This window comes from Symphalangus syndactylus, chromosome 11 (assembly GCF_028878055.3).
Source record: "Symphalangus syndactylus isolate Jambi chromosome 11, NHGRI_mSymSyn1-v2.1_pri, whole genome shotgun sequence".
Taxonomy (NCBI): Eukaryota; Metazoa; Chordata; class Mammalia; order Primates; family Hylobatidae; genus Symphalangus; species Symphalangus syndactylus.
The window spans coordinates 24,531,306-24,550,378 of record NC_072433.2 but is presented as its reverse complement, the minus strand read 5'-3'; the positions used below and the strand labels follow the sequence as shown (position 1 = coordinate 24,550,378).

The following is a 19,073-nucleotide window of genomic DNA, read 5'->3' as shown; positions in this document are numbered from 1 at the left end:
AGGGCTCTGGTCAGTACAGTAAGAATAAGGGGCCCAATCTGCCAGAGATACTGAAGCAGCATCCCAGGTCCCCTAGAACTTTCCAACCACAGAAAGCTCAGGACAGGTGGTTGTGGTGGTGTTTTGCATTGTTCCCAAGCCCCCTTCTCTGCCACCACCACAGGCTGCCTCCTGAGACTGAAGGTGGCTTTGACTGCTAGAGCCACTTAGTGGGGAATATCTCTGCAGATAACATGACACAGTAGGGAGGCAGAGCTGGTGCTGGGGACAGGGATTGCATGTGGCAATCTGAGCCTCAGGTTTCCCAGCTCCGAAGGAACCAATGGCCAGGAATCTGAGCAGCGGGCCACAGAAGCCATGGTAAGGAGGCCTCGTGGTCTCTGATGTCTGTCCTCCGGACGTGCATCCTTAGGTGAGGAGGCCCAGCGTCTCTATTCCCTTGCAGATCCTCAACAAGTACGACTCATGGATTTCCTTCCTGAGCAGCGTGCGGTACTGGATGGCCTTCAACGTGGAGCGGGCCTGCCAGTCCTACTTTGGCTGTGTGCAGTGTATTAGCGGGCCCTTGGGCATGTACCGCAACAGCCTCCTCCAGCAGTTCCTGGAGGACTGGTACCATCAGAAGTTCCTAGGCAGCAAGTGCAGCTTCGGGGATGACCGGCACCTCACCAACCGAGTCCTGAGCCTTGGCTACCGAACTAAGTATACCGCACGCTCCAAGTGCCTCACAGAGACCCCCACTAAGTACCTCCGGTGGCTCAACCAGCAAACCCGCTGGAGCAAGTCTTACTTCCGGGAGTGGCTCTACAACTCTCTGTGGTTCCATAAGCACCACCTCTGGATGACCTACGAGTCAGTGGTCACGGGTTTCTTCCCCTTCTTCCTCATTGCCACGGTTATACAGCTTTTCTACCGGGGCCGCATCTGGAACATTCTCCTCTTCCTGCTGACGGTGCAGCTGGTGGGCATTATCAAGGCCACCTACGCCTGCTTCCTTCGGGGCAATGCAGAGATGATCTTCATGTCCCTCTACTCCCTCCTCTATATGTCCAGCCTTCTGCCAGCCAAGATCTTTGCCATTGCTACCATCAACAAGTCTGGCTGGGGCACCTCTGGCCGAAAAACCATTGTGGTGAACTTCATCGGCCTCATCCCTGTGTCCATCTGGGTGGCAGTTCTCCTGGGAGGGCTGGCCTACACAGCTTATTGCCAGGACCTGTTCAGTGAGACGGAGCTAGCCTTCCTTGTCTCTGGGGCTATACTGTATGGCTGCTACTGGGTGGCCCTCCTCATGCTGTATCTGGCCATCATCGCCCGACGATGTGGGAAGAAGCCGGAGCAGTATAGCTTGGCTTTTGCTGAGGTGTGACATGGCCCCCAAGCAGAGCGGGTAAAGTGCAATGGGTAAGGGAGGGAAAGGGAATGGAAAAGAAAAGACGGGGTGGGAGGGAGGAGGGAGTGCTGTGTTTTAGTCTCTTAATGGTCCAAAGGACAAATCTAAAATGCAAAGAACGGTGACGTAGTATGGCCTGACAGCTCTGTTTAGAGGAGGCAACACTGATCCCCCAGGTGCAGGGCTGCAGGCGATTCTGTTTTCAGACTGCCTGTCTGCTTGCATCTGCACATAGGCAGTAGCCTCCCCCTGGGCTCCAGAGGGCACTCAGAAGCGTGCTAAACCAAGTAAGTCCCATTCAGTGGCAACTTGTGATAGGTACCTGAGTGATGGCAACCTGTGGAAGGAGGTTCTCCCAGCCCATCTGAACACAACCAGAGGTGGCAGGAGAATTTCTATTGAGCGAGCTGGGCCGGTTAGTGTATGTCACCCCCACCCCACCCCTCAGTAGTCATCAATGCAATAAGATTGCGCCTGAGATACAAGGCCCAGAAGCCTGATCTTTGGGCATCAGAAAACAGGGTCCAGGAATGGTGCTTCATGTGAGATACCCCACTCCACATCAACATTCCAGGGATGAGCCAAACCAGCAGGGAGTTAGCACTGAACTGCTTTTAAAAGTGTACATTAAAAAGGAAAGTTTGCCAGGAGGAACAAAGAGATTGTGGTGGTGCTAAAGGAGGCCATAAGCAATACAGAGGCCTTGGGTGTTCCACCTGGAAACTGCTCAGACGTCTAGATGGGTTCTTAGCTTGTCTGTGATCTCTGCTGGGGAGATAAAAAGATTAAGCCCCAACATGTTCAGAAAAGAAGTGAAGTCTTGGGTATTTTAACCCGTATACTCTTGAATTCCTCTCAAATTCAGCTCTGATCTGAGGCTAAGACACACTCCTCACTTCACTTTCTTCAAAGCCACATTTTTTGAGGTATCACTGCAGTCACCTCTTCTACCCTCATCATCATGGGTAAGAAGTTTTTCAAGGTGGCAACTGGGGCGGAGCCCCGGCTCTTACAGAAGCTTCAGCAGGAGGCAAGCGTGTTCTCAGCACATATGGAAACTATGAGGAGCCTCTGATCAAATTGGCTACAATCTTGGAGCTGCTTGGACGGATTCCTTGGCAGCCGGGTTAGCATGTGTGACTTTCAGGCTACTGTTCTTGACAATCATCTCCCATGGAAAGCTTTTCAGTGTTCCCAAAGTGAACTCTCAAATCCAAAATGGTTATCTTTGAGACCATCCATTCTCCTCAGTGGCTTCTCCAGGGAATTCTTACAGCCAAGTTGTGACAGTCACTGCATTTGCTTGCTTCTTTCCAGAAACCAAACTAGGAGATGAAACTGGTTCCTACATCCTAAGGTTCTTGCTTTCTCTCTCATGCCTCCTGAGGCTGTTTTTGGCTGTTTTCCCTCTGCTGCTTTTGGGGAATGAGGGGAAACCATTTTCCAGTGACTTGCAATCCAGGCTGTTCTCAGCGTTTTGAGTTTAAAACCTGGGATCCTGACTAAGCCTTTGACTTAAGGGTTGCTTGCTTGCCCTCCAAATGTCCTTTCTCAGAGGGGCCAGCTAACCCGTGCAGAACCAGCACTAAGGTGGACAGCAGACGAGAGGGCAAGCCTCTAGTGTACCTAGTGCTTCCTACAAAGACGCAAGGTGTGCTCTGAGCCACAGATGGGCAAACCCTGGTGCTTTCCTTCATCTCCCATGAACTCAAGGGTTTTCCAAGTGTAGCTAACAGCTGCCACATCACACAGACCTCGAGTTTCTGGTAAGACTGCTGGTTGACATCAGACCCAACCCATGAAGGCTGGAAGGCAGCAGGCATTTGCTAAGGCAGCTGATCCAGGCAATCGTTCTGCTGGCCAAGAAGTAAACTAAACTATTTTGAGCATTAGAATGGAGGAAATCTGGTCAGCCAAGTGCAGAGTTCAGACTTCGCTAAGGGCTTGTTTTTCTTCAGCATTTACTTGAAGATGATTAAGGTAGGAGGACAGGCTCTCCTGGCTGTCCTACCATCAGCTCTGCCTTGCACTGTGGTCATCAACTTTCCTCAAATCAAAACAGGCAGGTACAGGTAATGGGCTCACAACGTTTGACCTCGACTGGTTTTTCTAAGTTATTTTGTACATTTTTCAGCAGCAAAACCAAACTGGGTCTTCAGCTTTATCCCCATTTCTTGCAAGGGAAGAGCCTTTATACAATTGGATACATTTTGGTTTTTCGTCACTGAGAATTCGAATCCTCTTTTGTATTGTTTCTACAATAATTTGTAAACATATTTATTTTTACCCTTTTTTTTTAATTTTCAGGTCAAGTTTTTTATACTGCACTTATTTGTCAAAATAAAGATTCTCACATATGCTGGTTATCTCGGAACTACTACTTATTTGTACTTACTTACTGAAAGCTAGCTCTTTATTCCAGTTTCCAAAGAGGGACTTAAAATAGAAAGTTTAGTCAGGTGGGACTCAAGACCTGGGCAGTATGTCCATCCTAGTAACTACACCCATGGGGGCTTAACTTTTAGTGTAGAGGGTCTTTGGTGAAATAACTGGCAGATGAATGGGCCCTTGCTAAGGCTAAAAACCAAAGCTTGCTTCCTCTTGGAGCAAAAGCATTTTAGCCGACATGATGTAAGACTATAGCCAAGCTGAAACACAGGTAACAAAACACAGTGACACCAGCAGCCCTCTCATCCCATTTATTAAAGAAACAGTAAGAAAAGATGATACAACGCAGGAAAACCACCAACCATCCTTGCACACCAGGCTGAACAAAGCACAGTGATTTCTTCCCTTCATCCCCCACCCCCACCCCAATTCCCATATTCCCCTCCACATCAGTTTAAATTTTGAGGTTGATTGATTGGGAGTACCAGTGAAGAGGGAGTTGGATGAGTAGAGGGGCCTTAAATCTGGCCACCTCTAAGTCCCAGGAGAAGGGAGCTGCAGGCCCAGTCAGTCAAGCAGAAACTGCATTCGGTGGGTCTTTGAAGTGGTTGTCCATCTCCCTGTTCTGTGTTCAAGCCCCCAGGGAAAGGCATGGCAGTAGAAGATGACCAGGTCCAAGCTGCCCAGGTCAGAGCTATGGAAGCATGGTCCGTTCACCAACGCCACGTTTCTAGAGAGCAGTGAGCTGATTCTCCAATGGTGAGCAGGGGACTACATGTGAACTGGGACCTGCAGGCCAATGTATCCCTGAGGAAAAGTCCACAAGAACAATTCAAGAAACTAGTAAGAAACAATGGGCAGAAAGCTGTGGGACGAAAGCACAGCAGGCTTCTGGGAGGCTGGAGATCCTTTCTCTCAAGGGCAGGATTATTCCCACCTGCCACAGTTCACATGACACAATAACATCTCACCTTCAGTCAAGAAAAACGCAAAGGAAAAAGATGGCTCATTTGAACTTGAGCCCGAGCTATGTTCTTCAGACTGTAGCTCCACAACTACCCTTTTACCTAAGACAGCCCCTGCCAAGAACCACAGTGCCTAGAAACCAAGGTGGTCCTGGAGGGAAAATGGTGTTTAAGGGGGTAACATTCCATTTGGGTACATTGCAGCCATTGGACCCCCTGGTCTGGGGAAAGCAGCTGGGTTTGTGCCAGGAAGACTCCCCACTCTAGGAAATGGGACGAAACTCTTGCCTGCAGGGCCATTCATCCTTGGAAAGGAAGCTGGGTTGAGACCCAGGGTCCCAGTTGGCCTTGCGAAAGGAGCTGGGTTGATACCCACAGGGCCAGCTGGAGAAGGGCCCAGATGCCCGGCAGCTGGCCTGGGGAAAGTAACTTGACCAGGGCCTAATGGGCCAGTAGACCTTGGGAAGGTAGTTGGACTTGGGCCCTGCAGGCCAGCGGCCCTTGGGAAGTTAGCTGGGTTGGGGCCAAGTGGCCCAGAGGCTCTTGGGAAAATGGTTGGATTTGAGCCCTGGAGGCCAGCGGACCTTTGGAAGGTAGCTGGGTTTGATGCCAATGTGCCAGAAGACTGAGAGAAGGCAGATGAACCCGATCCCCTGGGAAAGGGATTGGCATTTACCCCCATGGGGCCACCTGGCCTTGGGAAATGAGCTGAATTAGGGCCTACGGGGCCAGGAGCCCTTGACATGGGAGACGGATTTGGCCCTGGAAGGCCAATTCCCCGAGAGCTAGGACCCGAGTTTGGGCCCATGGGGCCAGGTACTCTTGCCATGGAGGATGGGCTTGTGCCCATGTTTCCAGAAGCCTGTGAGAAAGAAGCTGAATTTGCTCCTAAAAGACCTGCTGCTCTTAGAATGGGGGCAAGATCGAGGCCTTGAGGTCCAGCCATTCTTAAGTTAAGACCAGATCCTGTGCCCAAGAGGCCACCTGCTCTGGCATCTAGATTAGGGCCCGGGCCCAGGCCACTTGGTCTTGGGTTGGGCCCAAGGCCTGGGCCTGGAAACACACCTGACCTGGGGGCAGGGTTTGTCCCTAAAAAGCCTGATCTCAGATTGGGGTTTGGTCCTGGGCCCAAGCCAACTGGCCTAGGATTGGGAGGACCATTCCCAGAGGTTAACAGAACACCGGCTCTCAGGTTAGGTCCAGATCCAGGGCCCATGGGACCACCACCTCTGGGGTCAGGACCTGCTCCCAGGAGACCACCTGCCCTTGGGTTGGACATAGGACCTGGTCCTGGGAGACCCCCTAACCTGGGGTTAGACAGAGGCCCTGGGCCTGGCAGAGCCCCTGTCCTAGGGTTTAGGGTGGGGCCTGGGCCTGGGCCTGGGCCTGGCCCCAAGAGGCCACCAGGCCTTGGGAAAGAAACTGCACCTGTGCCAGTGGGATTCATCCCTCTTGGAAAAGAAGCCATACTTGGGTCACGAGCACCAGCCGGGAAAGGTGCTGGATTTGAAGCCAATGAGCCTGATGAAGCTGGAAAAGGAGATGGGTTCCTTGGAAATGGGGTCAGATTTCCACCAAGAGAACCAGCCGCCATAAGGAAGGGATCCGAGTTCACACCCAGTGGGTGGCCTGTGTTCAGAACAGGACCCCCCTGTGGTCCCAGGGAACCGTCGAGCCGTCCTCGAGGTGGCAGCGGAGCACGAGTCCAAGGAGTTGGCCGCTCTCTAGGGAAAATCCGAGGTTCTTTCATACTTTCTTGGGGACGTTGGTGATAATGGGCTTGGGGCGGGTTTTGAAAAGGATCTTGTCTTTGATGAGTGCTGTCACCAGGTACCGGGTGCCAGTCTCGCGGCCAAGCTCATCACAGTCCTGATCCCCAGGAGTGTGTTTGACAAGGACTGCAAAAGGTTTCTCCAGGTGGATGATTTTCCCATACAGGATATGATGCCCCACGATCAGCACAGGGATTCCCTTTGGCAGAACAAGAACGAGATTCCTGAGGTTCCGGGGCAAGGCCATAACACTCAGGCGCCTCCTAAAGCTGCTCTTGGCAGGCTATGCTGGCACCTCCAATCCCTGGTCTGGCTCTGCCATTGTTGAGCAGCCACACTGGACCACCCACCCATGTGCCCTTTTTACTTTCTAGCCCCACATAAGAGAATTTCTACTTTTAGAAATGTGAGCTTTCCAGATTCCCCAAAATTAAATTTCCCTGCTACTGCAGAGGTAGGGGGAGAACAAGCAGAGAGCATCGCAGATTAGCTAGGCCTTGAATAACAAACCTGAGGCAGTCCTCACTCTGGGTCCTGGGAGCACCACCTTGGTGTAGCTTGCTTTCCTGAGGCATTAGGCAGGGAAAGAAAAGCCCCCTCACCTCAGTGGTGTAATGTAGGTCTCCCAGGAGGTTTCCAGCTAATCCAGTGCTGTAGCGAGCCTCGATCTCCCCCTGTAGCTCCATCAGCACCCATTCTGCCAGGCCTCCAGCCCTCGCACTGCAAGCAAAGGGCTGGCGGTTACAATATTTTTGAGGGGTGAAGGATGAATAGTGTCCTCACACCACCATTCGAGGCCCAAAGGACCTCTTTGTTGGATGTCAAGTTCTTGGGAAATTGGGCAGTGCTAGGCATGGAACTAGAGATCAGAATGCAAGGATTTGTGCAAGATGCACCTAAGGACCCTGATTCTTCCAGACACATGGCACACCTCTATAGCCCTCATCATTTCAAGCCAAATTTTAAAATCTCAAAATGTACTCACCTAGAAATAACTATTTGCACCATGAGCTTTCTGTCTTTAAAAAGCAAGTGAAAACAAGCTGTAGAGAAAAAAGAAAGAGAGTTTAGGGTAATAATAACAACTAATAATGACAACTAATGCAACCTCCATCTCCCGGGTTCAATCAATTCTCCTGCCTCAGCCTCCCAAGTAGCTGGGAATATAGGCACCCACCACTATGGCCAGCTAATTTTTTGTATTTTTAGTAGAGATGGGGTGTTTTTTTTTTTTTTTTTTTTTTTGAGACGGAGTCTCACTCTGTCACCCAGACTGGAATGCAATGGTGTGATCTTGGCTCACTGCAAGCTCCGCCTCCAGGGTTCACACCATTCTCCTGCCTCAGCCTCCCGAGTAGCTGGGACTACAGGCGCCCGCCACCACGCCCGGCTAATTTTTTTTGTATTTTTAGTAGAGATGGGGTTTCACCATGTTAACCAGGATGGTCTCGATCTCCTGACCTCGTGATCCGCCCACCTCGGCCTCCCAAAGTGCTGGGATTACAAGCGTGAGCCACCATGCCTGGCCCTAGAGATGGGGTTTCACCATGTTGGCCAGGCTGATCTTGAACTCCTGACCTCGTGATTCATCTGCCTCAGCCTCCCAAAGTGCTGGGATTACAGGTGTGAGCCACCATGCCTGACCAACAACTAATATTTATTACTTACTGTGTGCTAGGTACTTTTCTAAGTCCTTTAGACACATTTTATCTTGTTCCTCTAACAATGCCCTAAGTGGGAAGTGTTCTTCAACCAATATTGTACATATGAGATAGGGTTGCTTAAGATCACCAACGGTCAACTGTATGTGCGAAACTAATCAAGAGCACATAGCTACTAAGGCAAAGATGATATGAACCGAAGACATACACTGCAAAGACCATACTCTTGCTCACTATGCTAACGTGCTTTTCTAAGGATATTCTTTTTTTTTTTTTTTCTTTTTCTTGAGAACAAGTCTCGCTTTGTCACCAGATATGGAGAGCAGTGGCGCCATCTCGGCTCACTGCAACCTCTGCTTCCTGGGTTCAAGCGATCCTCCTGCCTCAGCCTCCCGAGTAGCTGGGATTACAGGTGCATGTCACCACACCCAGCTAATTTTTTTTTTTTTTTGAGAGGGAGTCTCACTCCGTCACCCAGGCTAGAGTGCAGTGGCATGATCTCAGGTCACTGCAACCTCCGCCTTCCGGGTTCAAGCAATTCTTGTGCTTCAGCCTCCTGAGCAGCTGGGATTACAGGCATACAACCACCATGCCTGGCTAATTTTTGTGTTTTTAGTGGAGACGGGGTTTCACCATGTTGGCCAGGCTGGCCTCGAACTCCTGACTTCAGGTTATCCACCCACTTTGGTCTCCCAAAGTGCTGGCATTACAGGCGTGAACCACCGCACCTGGCTTAATTTTTGTATTTTTAGTAGAGATGTGGTTTCACCATGTCAGCCAGGCTGGTCTCAAACTCCTGACCTCAGGTGATCCACCCACCTCAGCCTCCCAAAGTGCTGGGATTACAGGCATGAGCCACCACACCTGGCCTTGATCTCTTGACCTCATGATCCGCCCACCTTGGCCTCTCAAAGTGCTGGGATTATAGGCTTGAGCCACTGCGCCCGGCCTCTTTTTTCTTCTTTTGAGACAGGGTCTCACTCTGTTGCCCAAGATGGAGTGTAGCGGCAAGATCATAGCTCACTGAAGCCTTTACTTCCTGGGCTTAAGTGATCCTCCTACGTCAGCTTCTCTAAGTGTTGGGATTACAGGTGTGAGCCACTGTGCCCAGCCTAGGGTAGTCTATTTCCTACTCTGCATGTTTCTTTTTTCTTTTCTTTTTTTTTTTTTTTGAGACGGAGTCTCGCTCTGTTGCCCAGGCTGGAGTGCAGTGGCGCAATCTCGGCTCACAGCAAGCTCCGCCTCCCGGGTTCACGCCATTCTCCTGCCTCAGCCTCTCTGAGTAGCTGGGACTACAGGCGCCCGCCACCACGCCCGGCTAATTTTTTGTATTTTTAGTAGAGACGGGGTTTCACCGTGGTCTCGATCTCCTGACCTCGTGATCCGCCCACCTCGGCCTCCCAAAGTGCTGGGCCCAAAGTGCTGGGATTACAAGTGTGAGCCACTGCGCCCGGCCACATGTTTCTTAAAAAAGCCTATGGAGTTTCTTAAGATTTTACTTTTTTCTTTGCTAATGATGTAAGCTTCAAGTCTACCTCCTTGGTTATCAAGGTTCAAAGGGTCTCCCTTTAAAAATAAAGCCAAGGGGGCCAGGCGCGGTGTCTCAGGCCCGTGTTCCCAGCACTTTGGGAGGCTGAGGCGGTTGGGTCACTTGATGTCAGGAGTTCGAGACCAGCCTGGCCAACACGGTGAAACCCAGTCTCTACTAAAAATACAAAAATTAGCCGGGTGTGGTGGCAGGCGCCCGTAATCCCAGCTATTTGGCAGGCTGAGGTAAGAGAATCGCTTGAACCCTGGGAGGCAAAGGTTACGGTGAGCCAAGATTGTTCCACTGCACTCCACCCTGGGCGACAGAGTGAGACTGTCTCAAAAAATAAATAAATCAATCAATAAATCCAAGGGAACTGAAAAAATCCTCCAACATCTTTAGTGAATGGTAAGCTGACTTCTGATGTGATTCTTATCAAAAGCTTTCACCTTTCACTTAGATATGAAAATATCTTAGACAATTAGATAACAGACTTTGGCCGGGAGCAGTAGCTCACGCCTGCAATTCCAGCACTTTGGGAGACCAAAGTGGGTGGATCACCTGAAGTCAGGAGTTTGAGACCAGCCTGGCCAACATGATGAAACCCCATCTCTACTAAAAAAAAAAACAACAAAACAAAAAATTAGCCAGGTGCGGTGGCGCACGCCTGCAGTCCCAGCTACGTGGGAGGCTGAGGCATGAGACTCACTGGAACCTGGGAGATAAAGGTTGCAGTGAGCTGAGATCACACCACTGCACTCCAGTCTAGGTAACAGAGCAAGACTGTCTCAAAGGGGGGAAAAAAAAGGATAATATGCTTTCATTTTACACAGCAGCAGCACCACCTGGTGGCAAATTTGGAGTACTTTATAAGAACTGGACATTTTTGCCTAAAGATAATTGGCTTCACTTTCTGTGATGGATAGATTCATGGGGTGCTGATAGGATCGGGGATAAAACTACAGCTTCTGGCTAAGTACTGTCAATGTATATACGGAGTTTAGTGGAAGGTTATTAGTTCAATGTTTACCAACTGTAGTATGGAAAGTTAATAGGTATTATAATTGCTTAGCGAACACCCGATTAAAATGTTAAACAGATTTTTTTTTTTTTTTTGAGATGGAACCTCACTCTGTTGCCCAGGCTGGAGCGCAGTGGCATGATCTCGGCTCACCACAACCTCCACCTTCCAGCTTCAAGTGATTCGCCTGCCTCAGCCTCCTGAGTAGCTGGGATTACAGGCGCCCGCCACCACGCCAGGCTAATTTCTGTATTTTTAGTAGGGACGGGATTTTGCCACGTTGGCCAGGCTGGTCTCGAACTTCTGACCTGAGGTGATCCACCCACCTCAGCCTCCCAAAGTACTGAGATTACAGGAGTGAGCCACCACGCCCAGCCGATTTCTTTAAGAGACAGGTCTTACTCTGTTGCCCAGGTTGGTTCCAAACTCCTGAGCTCCAGGGATCCTCCCACCTCAGCCTCCCAAAGTGGTGGGATTACAGGCGTGAGACACTGTGCAAGCTTGAGATTTCTTTATCAGTATGTTAATCTTCCTTTTGGATCTCCAACCTTATAGTATGACTCTACTCCTAGAGCACCAAACACTTTGGGAACATGAAATTGGTCAACTCACTAGACTTTTTTTGAGACGGAGTTTCGCTCCTGTTGCCCAGGCTGGAGCACAATGGCGTGATCTCGGCTCACCGCAACCTCCACCTCCCGAGTTCAAGCAATTCTCATGCCTCAGCCTCCCGAGTAGCTGGGATTATAGGCATGCGCCACCATGCCCGGCTAATTTTGTATTTTTAATAGAGACGGGGCTTCTCCATGTTGGTCAGGCTGGTCTCGAACTCCCAACCTCAGGTGATACGCCACCTTGCCCTCCAAAAGTACTGAGATTACATGCTTGAGTCATTGTGGCCGGCCAACTCACTAACTTTTTAAATTCAAATGTAAGTAGCAGCTAATATGTTTTGAATTTTTACTGTGCATATATAGGTGGTTTCTCATTCAACCATTATAACAAGTCTATGATATGGGTATTTATTCCTATTTTGCAGATCAGACTACTGAGGCATACACAGATGAAGTCACTTGCTTGTATGTTGGACACACACAGCTGCTATGTGACAGAGTAGAAATCTGGGCCATCTGACTATCTACACTCATAATCACTACACAATTCTGCCTTCCCAAAGGAAAAAAAGTATTAATGAGAACGAAAAGGAATCAAGGCATCAGGCAGGCATCGAGTACATGCAAGAGCTGGTCAGAAGGGCAATATGGAATCAAGAGAGCATCCCTGAATTGAGTCAGACCTTCTGCAGCAGCACAGGTTGTGGAACCACTGGAAAAGGGGTAATACCCAAGCTCAGAACCCAAACATTTCCAAAAGAGGCCCTACCACTACTTTCAACAGAACTAAAAGCACTTTAAAAATCCTTGTATAAGGTTTCTTGAAGAAGGATAACAATTTAAAATCAGAAGGCCTAAATTCAGCTCTCCTGCAAGTGTGGATCTCTTTACTGTGTAGTCAAGAACAAGTCACTTTGTGACTATGACACCTAGATTATGTCCTATTAAACTATTGCAAAGACCAAAGATAACATATGCTAAGGTGCTTTAAAGACCCCAAGTTCTATTGAGATGAACTAAGTTTTTTGAGACAGTGAGGTAAGAAAATTAGCATTCTGACCCATAATTTTGACAATTTAAGGAATGGTACATTTTAGCCACGAATCAAAAAAAGTCTCAATAATGCATAGAAGGGGCTCTTGCAAATATGCTTTTGATGATGATGTAGTATATTTTCCTGGATGGGTACAAGTTGACAGTAAAATACAGGTGGTTTTAGAGAAGCAATAAGGTGTTCACATATGTACACGGTATATTCTAGGAAGATCAAGGCAGGGAAGGAGACAGAGCCTACTTCCTGACAACCAAAATCAATTGTTAAGCACTGTGACCATGGGCTTGAGAAAAATGCCAAAATATTTTCAGTGCATTCTCCATTTCCTGGACAGTCTGAACAGGAATTCAGAACAATGGTGTGGAAAACACATTTGGTTGCTGGGATGGCACAGCTGTACTTGCATACCAATCCCCCATGCCTCAATAAGAATGCATACCTTTACACACTGATGCAGGAGGCTCTGCCTGTGTACATCTATGGCATTACCAGACATCTAGCAATGCTCCTGCAAATAGTTCTGTGGCCCACAGCCCTCAGCATCTTACCACCATACTCAGTCAGGCCGGTAAAAACTTGTCTTATCCTAGAACTATTGGGATGCTGCAGATGTATGTAGAAATGAAGTTCGAGCCTAGCTTCTGAGAGTTTAGTTCACAGGAACTTAGACTGCTCTGGCTACAGTTAGGTAATTTATACGCACGTGGGTGTATTTACTACTAGTCAGGAATGTAGAGGAGGGCATCCTTTAATGAATTTTAAAATTCTACTTTAGCACCTTAAAATATCCTGTAACACCTGAATTCTGTTATTTCTTTTATTGCTCCTTGAGATTCTACTCCACACAACTGTTCGTAGGGCACAGTAGGTAGGGATCCCTGAGTACTCCCTTGAGGACACACCTGATGGAGGTGGCAGGGAGTATATATTTCATTCAGTGTAGAATTGATTAAAAAGTGTATGAGGCCGGGCGCGGTGGCTCATGCCTGTAATCCCAGCACTTTGGGAGGCCAAGGCGGGCGGATCACCTGAAGTCAGGAGTTTGAAAACGGCCAACATAGAGAAACCCCATCTCTACCAAAAATACAAAAATTAGCCAGGCGTGGTGGCAGGTGCCTGTAATCCCAGCTACTTGGGAGGCTGAGACAGGAGAATTGCTTGAACCTGGGAGGCGGAGGCTGCAGTGAGCCGAGATTGTGCCACCGCACTCCAGCCTGGGCAACAAAGAGCAAAACTCCGTCTCAAAAAAAAAAAAAAAAAAAAAAAAAAAAAAAAAAAAAAAAAAAAGCATATGAGAACATGCAACCCAATGTGCCCCCATCCCCCTGAGAGTAGACAGAGTGAGTAGAAACAAGAGGTGGGGAAGAAGTATAATACAAATAAATCCCCATTAGAAATAACAAGCATAACAATAGAAATTATCTGTATAAGAATATGTCTACGTCTTCAGTCTCAATTCATTCCAGCAACACTGAAAGACAACTAGAGCAATTTCTAGTTGTTTGTTCTAAGATGTGGCTTGTTTAGAAACTGCAGCTCTATAAAGAGCATCTGAAGGCACAATTTGATGAATACACTATACATGAAGTCAAGAAACTAAAAAGAGCTCTCCCGGCAACTTTTTTTTTTTTTTTTTTGTGAGACAGAGTCTCCCTCTGTTGCCCAGGCTGGAGTGCAGTGGCTCGATCTCAGCTCATTGCAACCTCTGCCTCCCAGGTTCAAGTGATTCTCCTGCCATAGCCTCCCAAGTACCTGGGACTACAGGTGCCCGCCACCACACCCGGCTACTTTTTGTATTTTTAGTAGAGACAGGGTTTCACCATCTTGACCAGGCTGGTCTCGAACTCCTGACGTCAAGTGATCTGCCCACCTTGGCCTTCCAGTGTTGGGATTACAGGCGTAAGCCACTGTGCCCAGCCAACTTTCTCTTTTTTTTTTTTTTTTTTGAGACAGAGTCTCACTCTGTCACCCAGGCTGGAGTGCAGTGGCGCAATCTCGGCTCACTGCAACCTCCGCTGCCCAGGATCAAGGGATTCTCCTGCCTCAGCCTCCCGAGTAGCTGGAATTACAGGCACCTGCCACTGCGCCCTGCTAATTTTTGTATTTTTAGTAGAGATGGGGTTTCATCATATTAGTCAGGCTGGTCTTCAACTCCTGACCTCATGATCCACCCGCCTTGGCCTCCCAAAATGCTAGGATTACAGACATAAGCCACAGCGCCCGGCCAACTATCTCTTAAGAGCAGAGTTCAATCCCAGATCTGGCTAGGACTAACGTCTTTCGTTAGGAACAATAATTCCAGGTTGACAAGGTTAACTGCAGAGCCAGGGAGAGACTTCTGTGATGTAGCTTTTCAAAAAGATTTAAATTCATTATATTACAGTGTGGTATCAGACTCATAGGCCACAACTCATGTGTAGCCTTGGAGAGATAAGAAGGTATAAAGAAAACCAAACCTTTCCCTGCAATAAATTATGTATCCTGTCCCCAGTCTCATGAGGAGGGAAAAAAGTTTTCTACCTGATCTTTATGGGCCTTCACACAGCTAAATGAACTAAACAATACATAAATTCTGTATTCCTAAGTTAGTCAAATGACTTTATCTCAGTAAAGGAAACTTTTTTCCCCTTAAAAAGGTACCAGCATTCAAAGAATCAATCCTGACCCACAATGGGAACCCTACCTAAAACCAAAAAGCTTTTGCTGTAATCAGACCACTCTAGGATATACCTTATTTAACCAGCATTTGGCTTCTCTCTCTCTTTTGAAATTAGTAACTATTATTATAAAAAACCTGCCAGGCACGGTGGCTCATATCTATAATCCCAGCACTTTGGGAGTCCGAGGCGGGCAGATCATGAGGTCGAAATCAGCCTGACCAACACGGTGAAACCCCGTTTCTACGAAAAATACAAAAATTAGCCAGGCGTGGTGGCGCTCACCTGTAATCCCAGCTACTCAGGAGGCTGAGGCAGGAGAATCGCTTGATGCTGGGAGGCGGTAGTTACAGTGAGCCGAGACTGCACCACTGCACTGCAGCCTGGGCGACAGAGTGAGATTCCATCTCAAAAAACAAAGTGAAACAAAAAAAACCTGGCCAATCAAAGCACCACCACGATTTCTTAAGAAAAGCCCAGGCAGAGGCCGGGTGTGGTGGCTCACGCCTGTAATCCCAGCACTTTGGGAGGCCGAGGCAGGCAGATCACGAGGTCAGGAGATCGAGACCATCCTGGCTAACACAGTGAAACCCCGTCTCCAGTAAAAATACAAAAAATTAGCCGGGCATGGTGGCAGGTGCCTGTAGTCCTAGCTACTCAGGAGGGTGAGGCAGGAGAATGGCGTGAACCCAGGAGGCAGAGGCTGCAGTGAGCCGAGATCACGCCACTGCACTCCAGCCTAGGTGACAGAGCGAGACTCCGTCTCAAAAAAAAAAAAAAAAACAAAAGGAAGAAAAGTAAAGTCCAGGCAGAACATTATTTTTATAATACGAAAGGCTTCATTTCTCACATAGCTAGCCTCAAACACTTATCTGTATCCTCTTATTTCACCCTAACACCCTATGATTTTAGCATGGTCTTCTCACTCCACAGGCCTAGAGGAGCTAAATGTTAACTGGTCACACAGCTACTTAAGTGGAGAGCTGGGATAGGAACCCTAAGCCCTCCACAATCTGGCCCCTCTTGCAGTTCTCCTCACACAGCCCCCTCTTGTAAAGCACCTCTGTATGAGAACTTCCCTTGCTTTACAAATATTAGCCTCGTTCTCACAGCATCTCTTACAAAATGGCAAAGTAACCTATGGAAAGACCTTGTAACTTGCCACCTAAGTAACTATTATATCTGTGGGGTAGGCAGCTAAAAACAAAGCAGCAGCTTGCTTTTTATCATACCCAATTGACATGTTTCAGTTTTTGAAACTTTTAGAAAAATCTACTCAATGCCACCCCTAGGACGCAAAGCTTTACCCTCTGCTCCTGAGTGTGAAAGTCAAGAGAATAGAGGACATTCTTTGTCAAGTATTCATTTTAATCTTCCACAGAATTTAATTTTTATCCTCTGGTTTCTGAATTGTTAAATATTAGATTGTTAAAAGATTACTGTCTTACAGAGAACAGAACAGCCTGAGCAATGATCCTCATAATCCTTCAAAATAAAATGTGGCAGAAGAAAGTGTGATATGTATCCAATTAAACCGAACATATGGCTTATAGCAAAAAAAGAGGCTTTAACTCAATGGTTTAACCTCAATACAAATAACTAAATTTTAATAAAGCTAAACAACGTTTTAGAAATTTTTTTTTTAAGACAGGAAACCAAGGCTTTAAATTCTCAACCCTTAAACATTCTTTTCTAAACTGGGGTGAAATCACTTATTTTAGAGTGTAAATATTCACAATTTTCTATTTTTTGCTAGGCCAACAGTTGGCATTTATTGAGCTTTTCTTTTTGATCCCAGAGTGGATACTTTGTTTAGGAATATAGTGAAGCACTCGCTTGTCATACAGACCTGGATTCTGTGATTTTTCCACCTACCCCGTATGTGACAGTGAGTAGTTTAACCTCACGTGTTTTCCTAACAATATACTGGGCATAAACACCTATTTCAAAAGGCTGTTGCAAGAACGAGTAATGAATGTAAAGCTTTTAGCACATTGTCTGACACATGGTAAGCCTTCAGGGTCAAGCTATCGATTTCCCAGAGAAAGGTGGCATTTTCTTAGTATTCATCCAATAGAATGTCTTAATACTACACTGTGTTAACATATTGTTTATAACGGACTACAGCATTCTATGAAAGCAGCAGGTCATCAGAATAAAATCAAGTTTTCATAATAGTAGAAGAATTCAAACATGGCAGTTGTGGTTCACCAAACTGCTTCAGGGATTAAGTTCTGGAAGGTAATTTCTCTAAATATGATGACTGTCTCTATGTGCCTTTCTACTAAGTGAACAACTCAGAACGTTTTACATACAACTGAATACAGATTATTTTTATTTGTAGTGTTATCGTGGTTTTGTAACTGAAGGGGACAGGTCTATACTTTTGAAGGGGATCTTGTCTCTTGAAAGGCTTATGTTACTAAGTCTAAAATCCTGTTTCCAAATGAGAATCTTGCTCCCCTCCAAAACGGGGCTTATGGAGGGTTGGTGGAATTGAATGCTTCCAAACTTTACATTAGTGAAGAGTGTGTTCAAAAACGGGTGTGGATGCTATGCATACACGTGATACTTCCCATCACATTTTAGGATTCCCACGTTGGAGGGAATCAATTACTGGTATTTGTAGCAATGGGTGGAAAAGATGGCTTCAGTCGATCTGAGTTACTGCAGTTTTCTCCATCTTCTGCTACTCTGCAGCCCCATCTTAGCCTGTCCTCCTCTTAATGGTACGGCCCCCTGTACTCCCCCAAACCCTTTCCTTTCTAGCCCGGCGTAGAGTCTCCCTCTGTGCTCTTCCTCCCACCCACCCCCATCTTCTCCACCCACTCCCTCTCGGCCCCCTCCCACCCTTTCTGCTAGAGCTACAAACACTTCCTATTTCTAGTCCCACCCACTTTCTGGGACTTCTCAATCCGCTTCCCCCCTCTTCTCCACCCCCCTCCAAATTACAAGCTGTTTTAACCCTTTTTCCTGCCTCCCAAGGAAACTATTATTTAAACCGCCTTCCTCCACACCACCCACCGGAGTGGTCTTCCAAACCGTTCACCCTCCTCCCAAAGATTACTCTTTAAACGTCCTTTCTCTACCACCCTCGTTCTCCAAATTGTTCCCGGTTCTCAAGTACTCCGCTCCTCCAGGACCCCACCCCCACCCCACTCGTCTCTCGGCTTCCCTCCCACCAAACAACCTGGAATGACTCTCCAACCACCCTTCCAATTACCTCTCCCAGAAGCCTCCCCCCTCCACGATTACAAATGTTCCCTGGAACAAAACCTCACGGTCCTAACCCCCCACCCCGAACTCCCATTTCTGCTATTCCCGCTACTTCCTAGGTTCCAGTTCTACTCCGCTCCCGCAAGCATAGCGGGCTGGGCTCCCTCCCAACCCCGGGAAGAGCCCCTTCCCGCACGTACCTCGAGATTCCGGCCCGCGCCGCCCCCTTCTCCGTCCTCCGCCCGCGCTCGGCCACCCTTTCCGCCCTTCTCCCGCTCCGCCCCGCTCGCTCCCTTCCTTCTCTCCGCCTTCCGTCTCCACACCGCTCCCTTCCCCCACACTCCCGGCCCTCCCACCCCGGAGGCCCCTCCGGGCTCGTCCCCACCTCCGCGCCGCCCTCCCGCCACCCTCCCCCTTCCCGGCCACCCCTCCCCCGCCCGCGCTCCCCGCCCCTCGGCTCGCCATTCTTCTCTCCGAGCCGCGCGCCCCGCCCGGCCCCGGCTCCCTAGCTTCCCGCTCCCTCGCGCCCTCGCCCCCATCCCCGGCTCGGCCCTCGCTCCCCGCGGCCTCCCGTGCCCCCCGCCCGCGGCCTGACCTGCAATGGCGGCCGCCGAGCGCGGCGCCGCGCGGCCAACGGGCGACAACCGAACCTCCCGCCGCCGTCGCCGCCGCCGCCGCGAGCACTGCCTGCGCACTTCCGACTATGCGCCAGGAGCACTTCCGGGGCAGAGCCTGAGAGCGCGCGCGCACGTGGGGCCGGGGCGGAGAGAGGCGAGCACCGGGAAGGCGAGCGTGGGGCAGCTG

General features: G+C 48.7%; 4 protein-coding genes across 22 annotated transcripts in view; 2 read left to right on the top strand and 2 right to left on the bottom strand.

The window, feature by feature from the left end:
* HAS3 (hyaluronan synthase 3) overlaps window positions 1-4,781 on the top strand; it is a 21,005-nt gene extending 16,224 nt beyond the window's left edge. For 5 of the 7 annotated variants that reach the window (XM_055298449.2, XM_063611633.1, XM_055298446.2 and 2 more), the window contains one exon: window positions 446-3,759. In XM_055298449.2, coding sequence (XP_055154424.1) covers window positions 446-1,369 — 924 coding nt within the window. In that variant the 3' untranslated portion in view covers window positions 1,370-3,759. Of the gene's footprint in view, window positions 1-445; window positions 3,760-4,417 lie in introns of those variants that run through there. The other 2 variants (XM_055298452.2, XM_063611634.1) reach the window with 2 other exon arrangements.
* DERPC (DERPC proline and glycine rich nuclear protein) lies at window positions 4,078-6,496 on the bottom strand. The gene is made up of 2 exons (XM_055298453.2): window positions 6,175-6,496; window positions 4,078-4,588 (listed from the first exon to the last, which is right to left on the bottom strand). The coding sequence occupies exons 1-2, from the start codon at window positions 6,494-6,496 to the stop codon at window positions 4,512-4,514; spliced, it is 399 nt and encodes a 132-aa protein (XP_055154428.1). The 3' UTR covers window positions 4,078-4,511.
* CHTF8 (chromosome transmission fidelity factor 8) lies at window positions 4,078-18,996 on the bottom strand. Of its 2 annotated transcripts, none has more exons than XM_055298455.2 (4): window positions 18,865-18,996; window positions 7,504-7,561; window positions 7,121-7,238; window positions 4,078-6,717 (listed from the first exon to the last, which is right to left on the bottom strand). In XM_055298455.2, exons 2-4 carry the CDS (start codon window positions 7,524-7,526, stop codon window positions 6,493-6,495), a joined length of 366 nt encoding a protein of 121 aa, XP_055154430.1. In that variant the 5' UTR covers window positions 7,527-7,561; window positions 18,865-18,996; the 3' UTR covers window positions 4,078-6,492. The 2 variants fall into 2 exon arrangements, with proteins under 2 accessions (XP_055154430.1, XP_055154429.1); XM_055298454.2 differs by lacking the exon at window positions 18,865-18,996 and adding an exon at window positions 18,470-18,612.
* The window catches only part of UTP4 (UTP4 small subunit processome component), a 38,853-nt gene continuing 38,729 nt past the window's right edge, over window positions 18,950-19,073 (top strand). For 4 of the 12 annotated variants that reach the window (XM_063611636.1, XM_063611638.1, XM_063611637.1 and 1 more), the window contains exon 1: window positions 18,987-19,073. The gene's annotated coding sequence lies outside the window, so the exon portion shown is untranslated. The other 8 variants (XM_063611640.1, XM_063611639.1, XM_063611642.1 and 5 more) reach the window with 5 other exon arrangements.

Bases quoted from the DNA above. Each gene is read 5' to 3' on its own strand.
- DERPC (XM_055298453.2), bottom strand. From the start codon at position 6,496: ATGAAAGAACCTCGGATTTTCCCTAGAGAGCGGCCAACTCCTTGGACT. The intron at 4,589-6,174 runs GTGCAGTTTCTT...ACTTTTCCTCAG, and splicing joins GATGAATCCCACTGGCACAG to GGATACATTGGCCTGCAGGT.
- CHTF8 (XM_055298455.2), bottom strand. From the start codon at position 7,526: ATGGTGCAAATAGTTATTTCTAG. The intron at 7,239-7,503 runs GTGAGTACATTT...CTTTGCTTGCAG, and splicing joins GTGCAAATAGTTATTTCTAG to TGCGAGGGCTGGAGGCCTGG. The intron at 6,718-7,120 runs GTGAGGGGGCTT...GTTCTGCCAAAG, and splicing joins ACCTACATTACACCACTGAG to GGAATCCCTGTGCTGATCGT.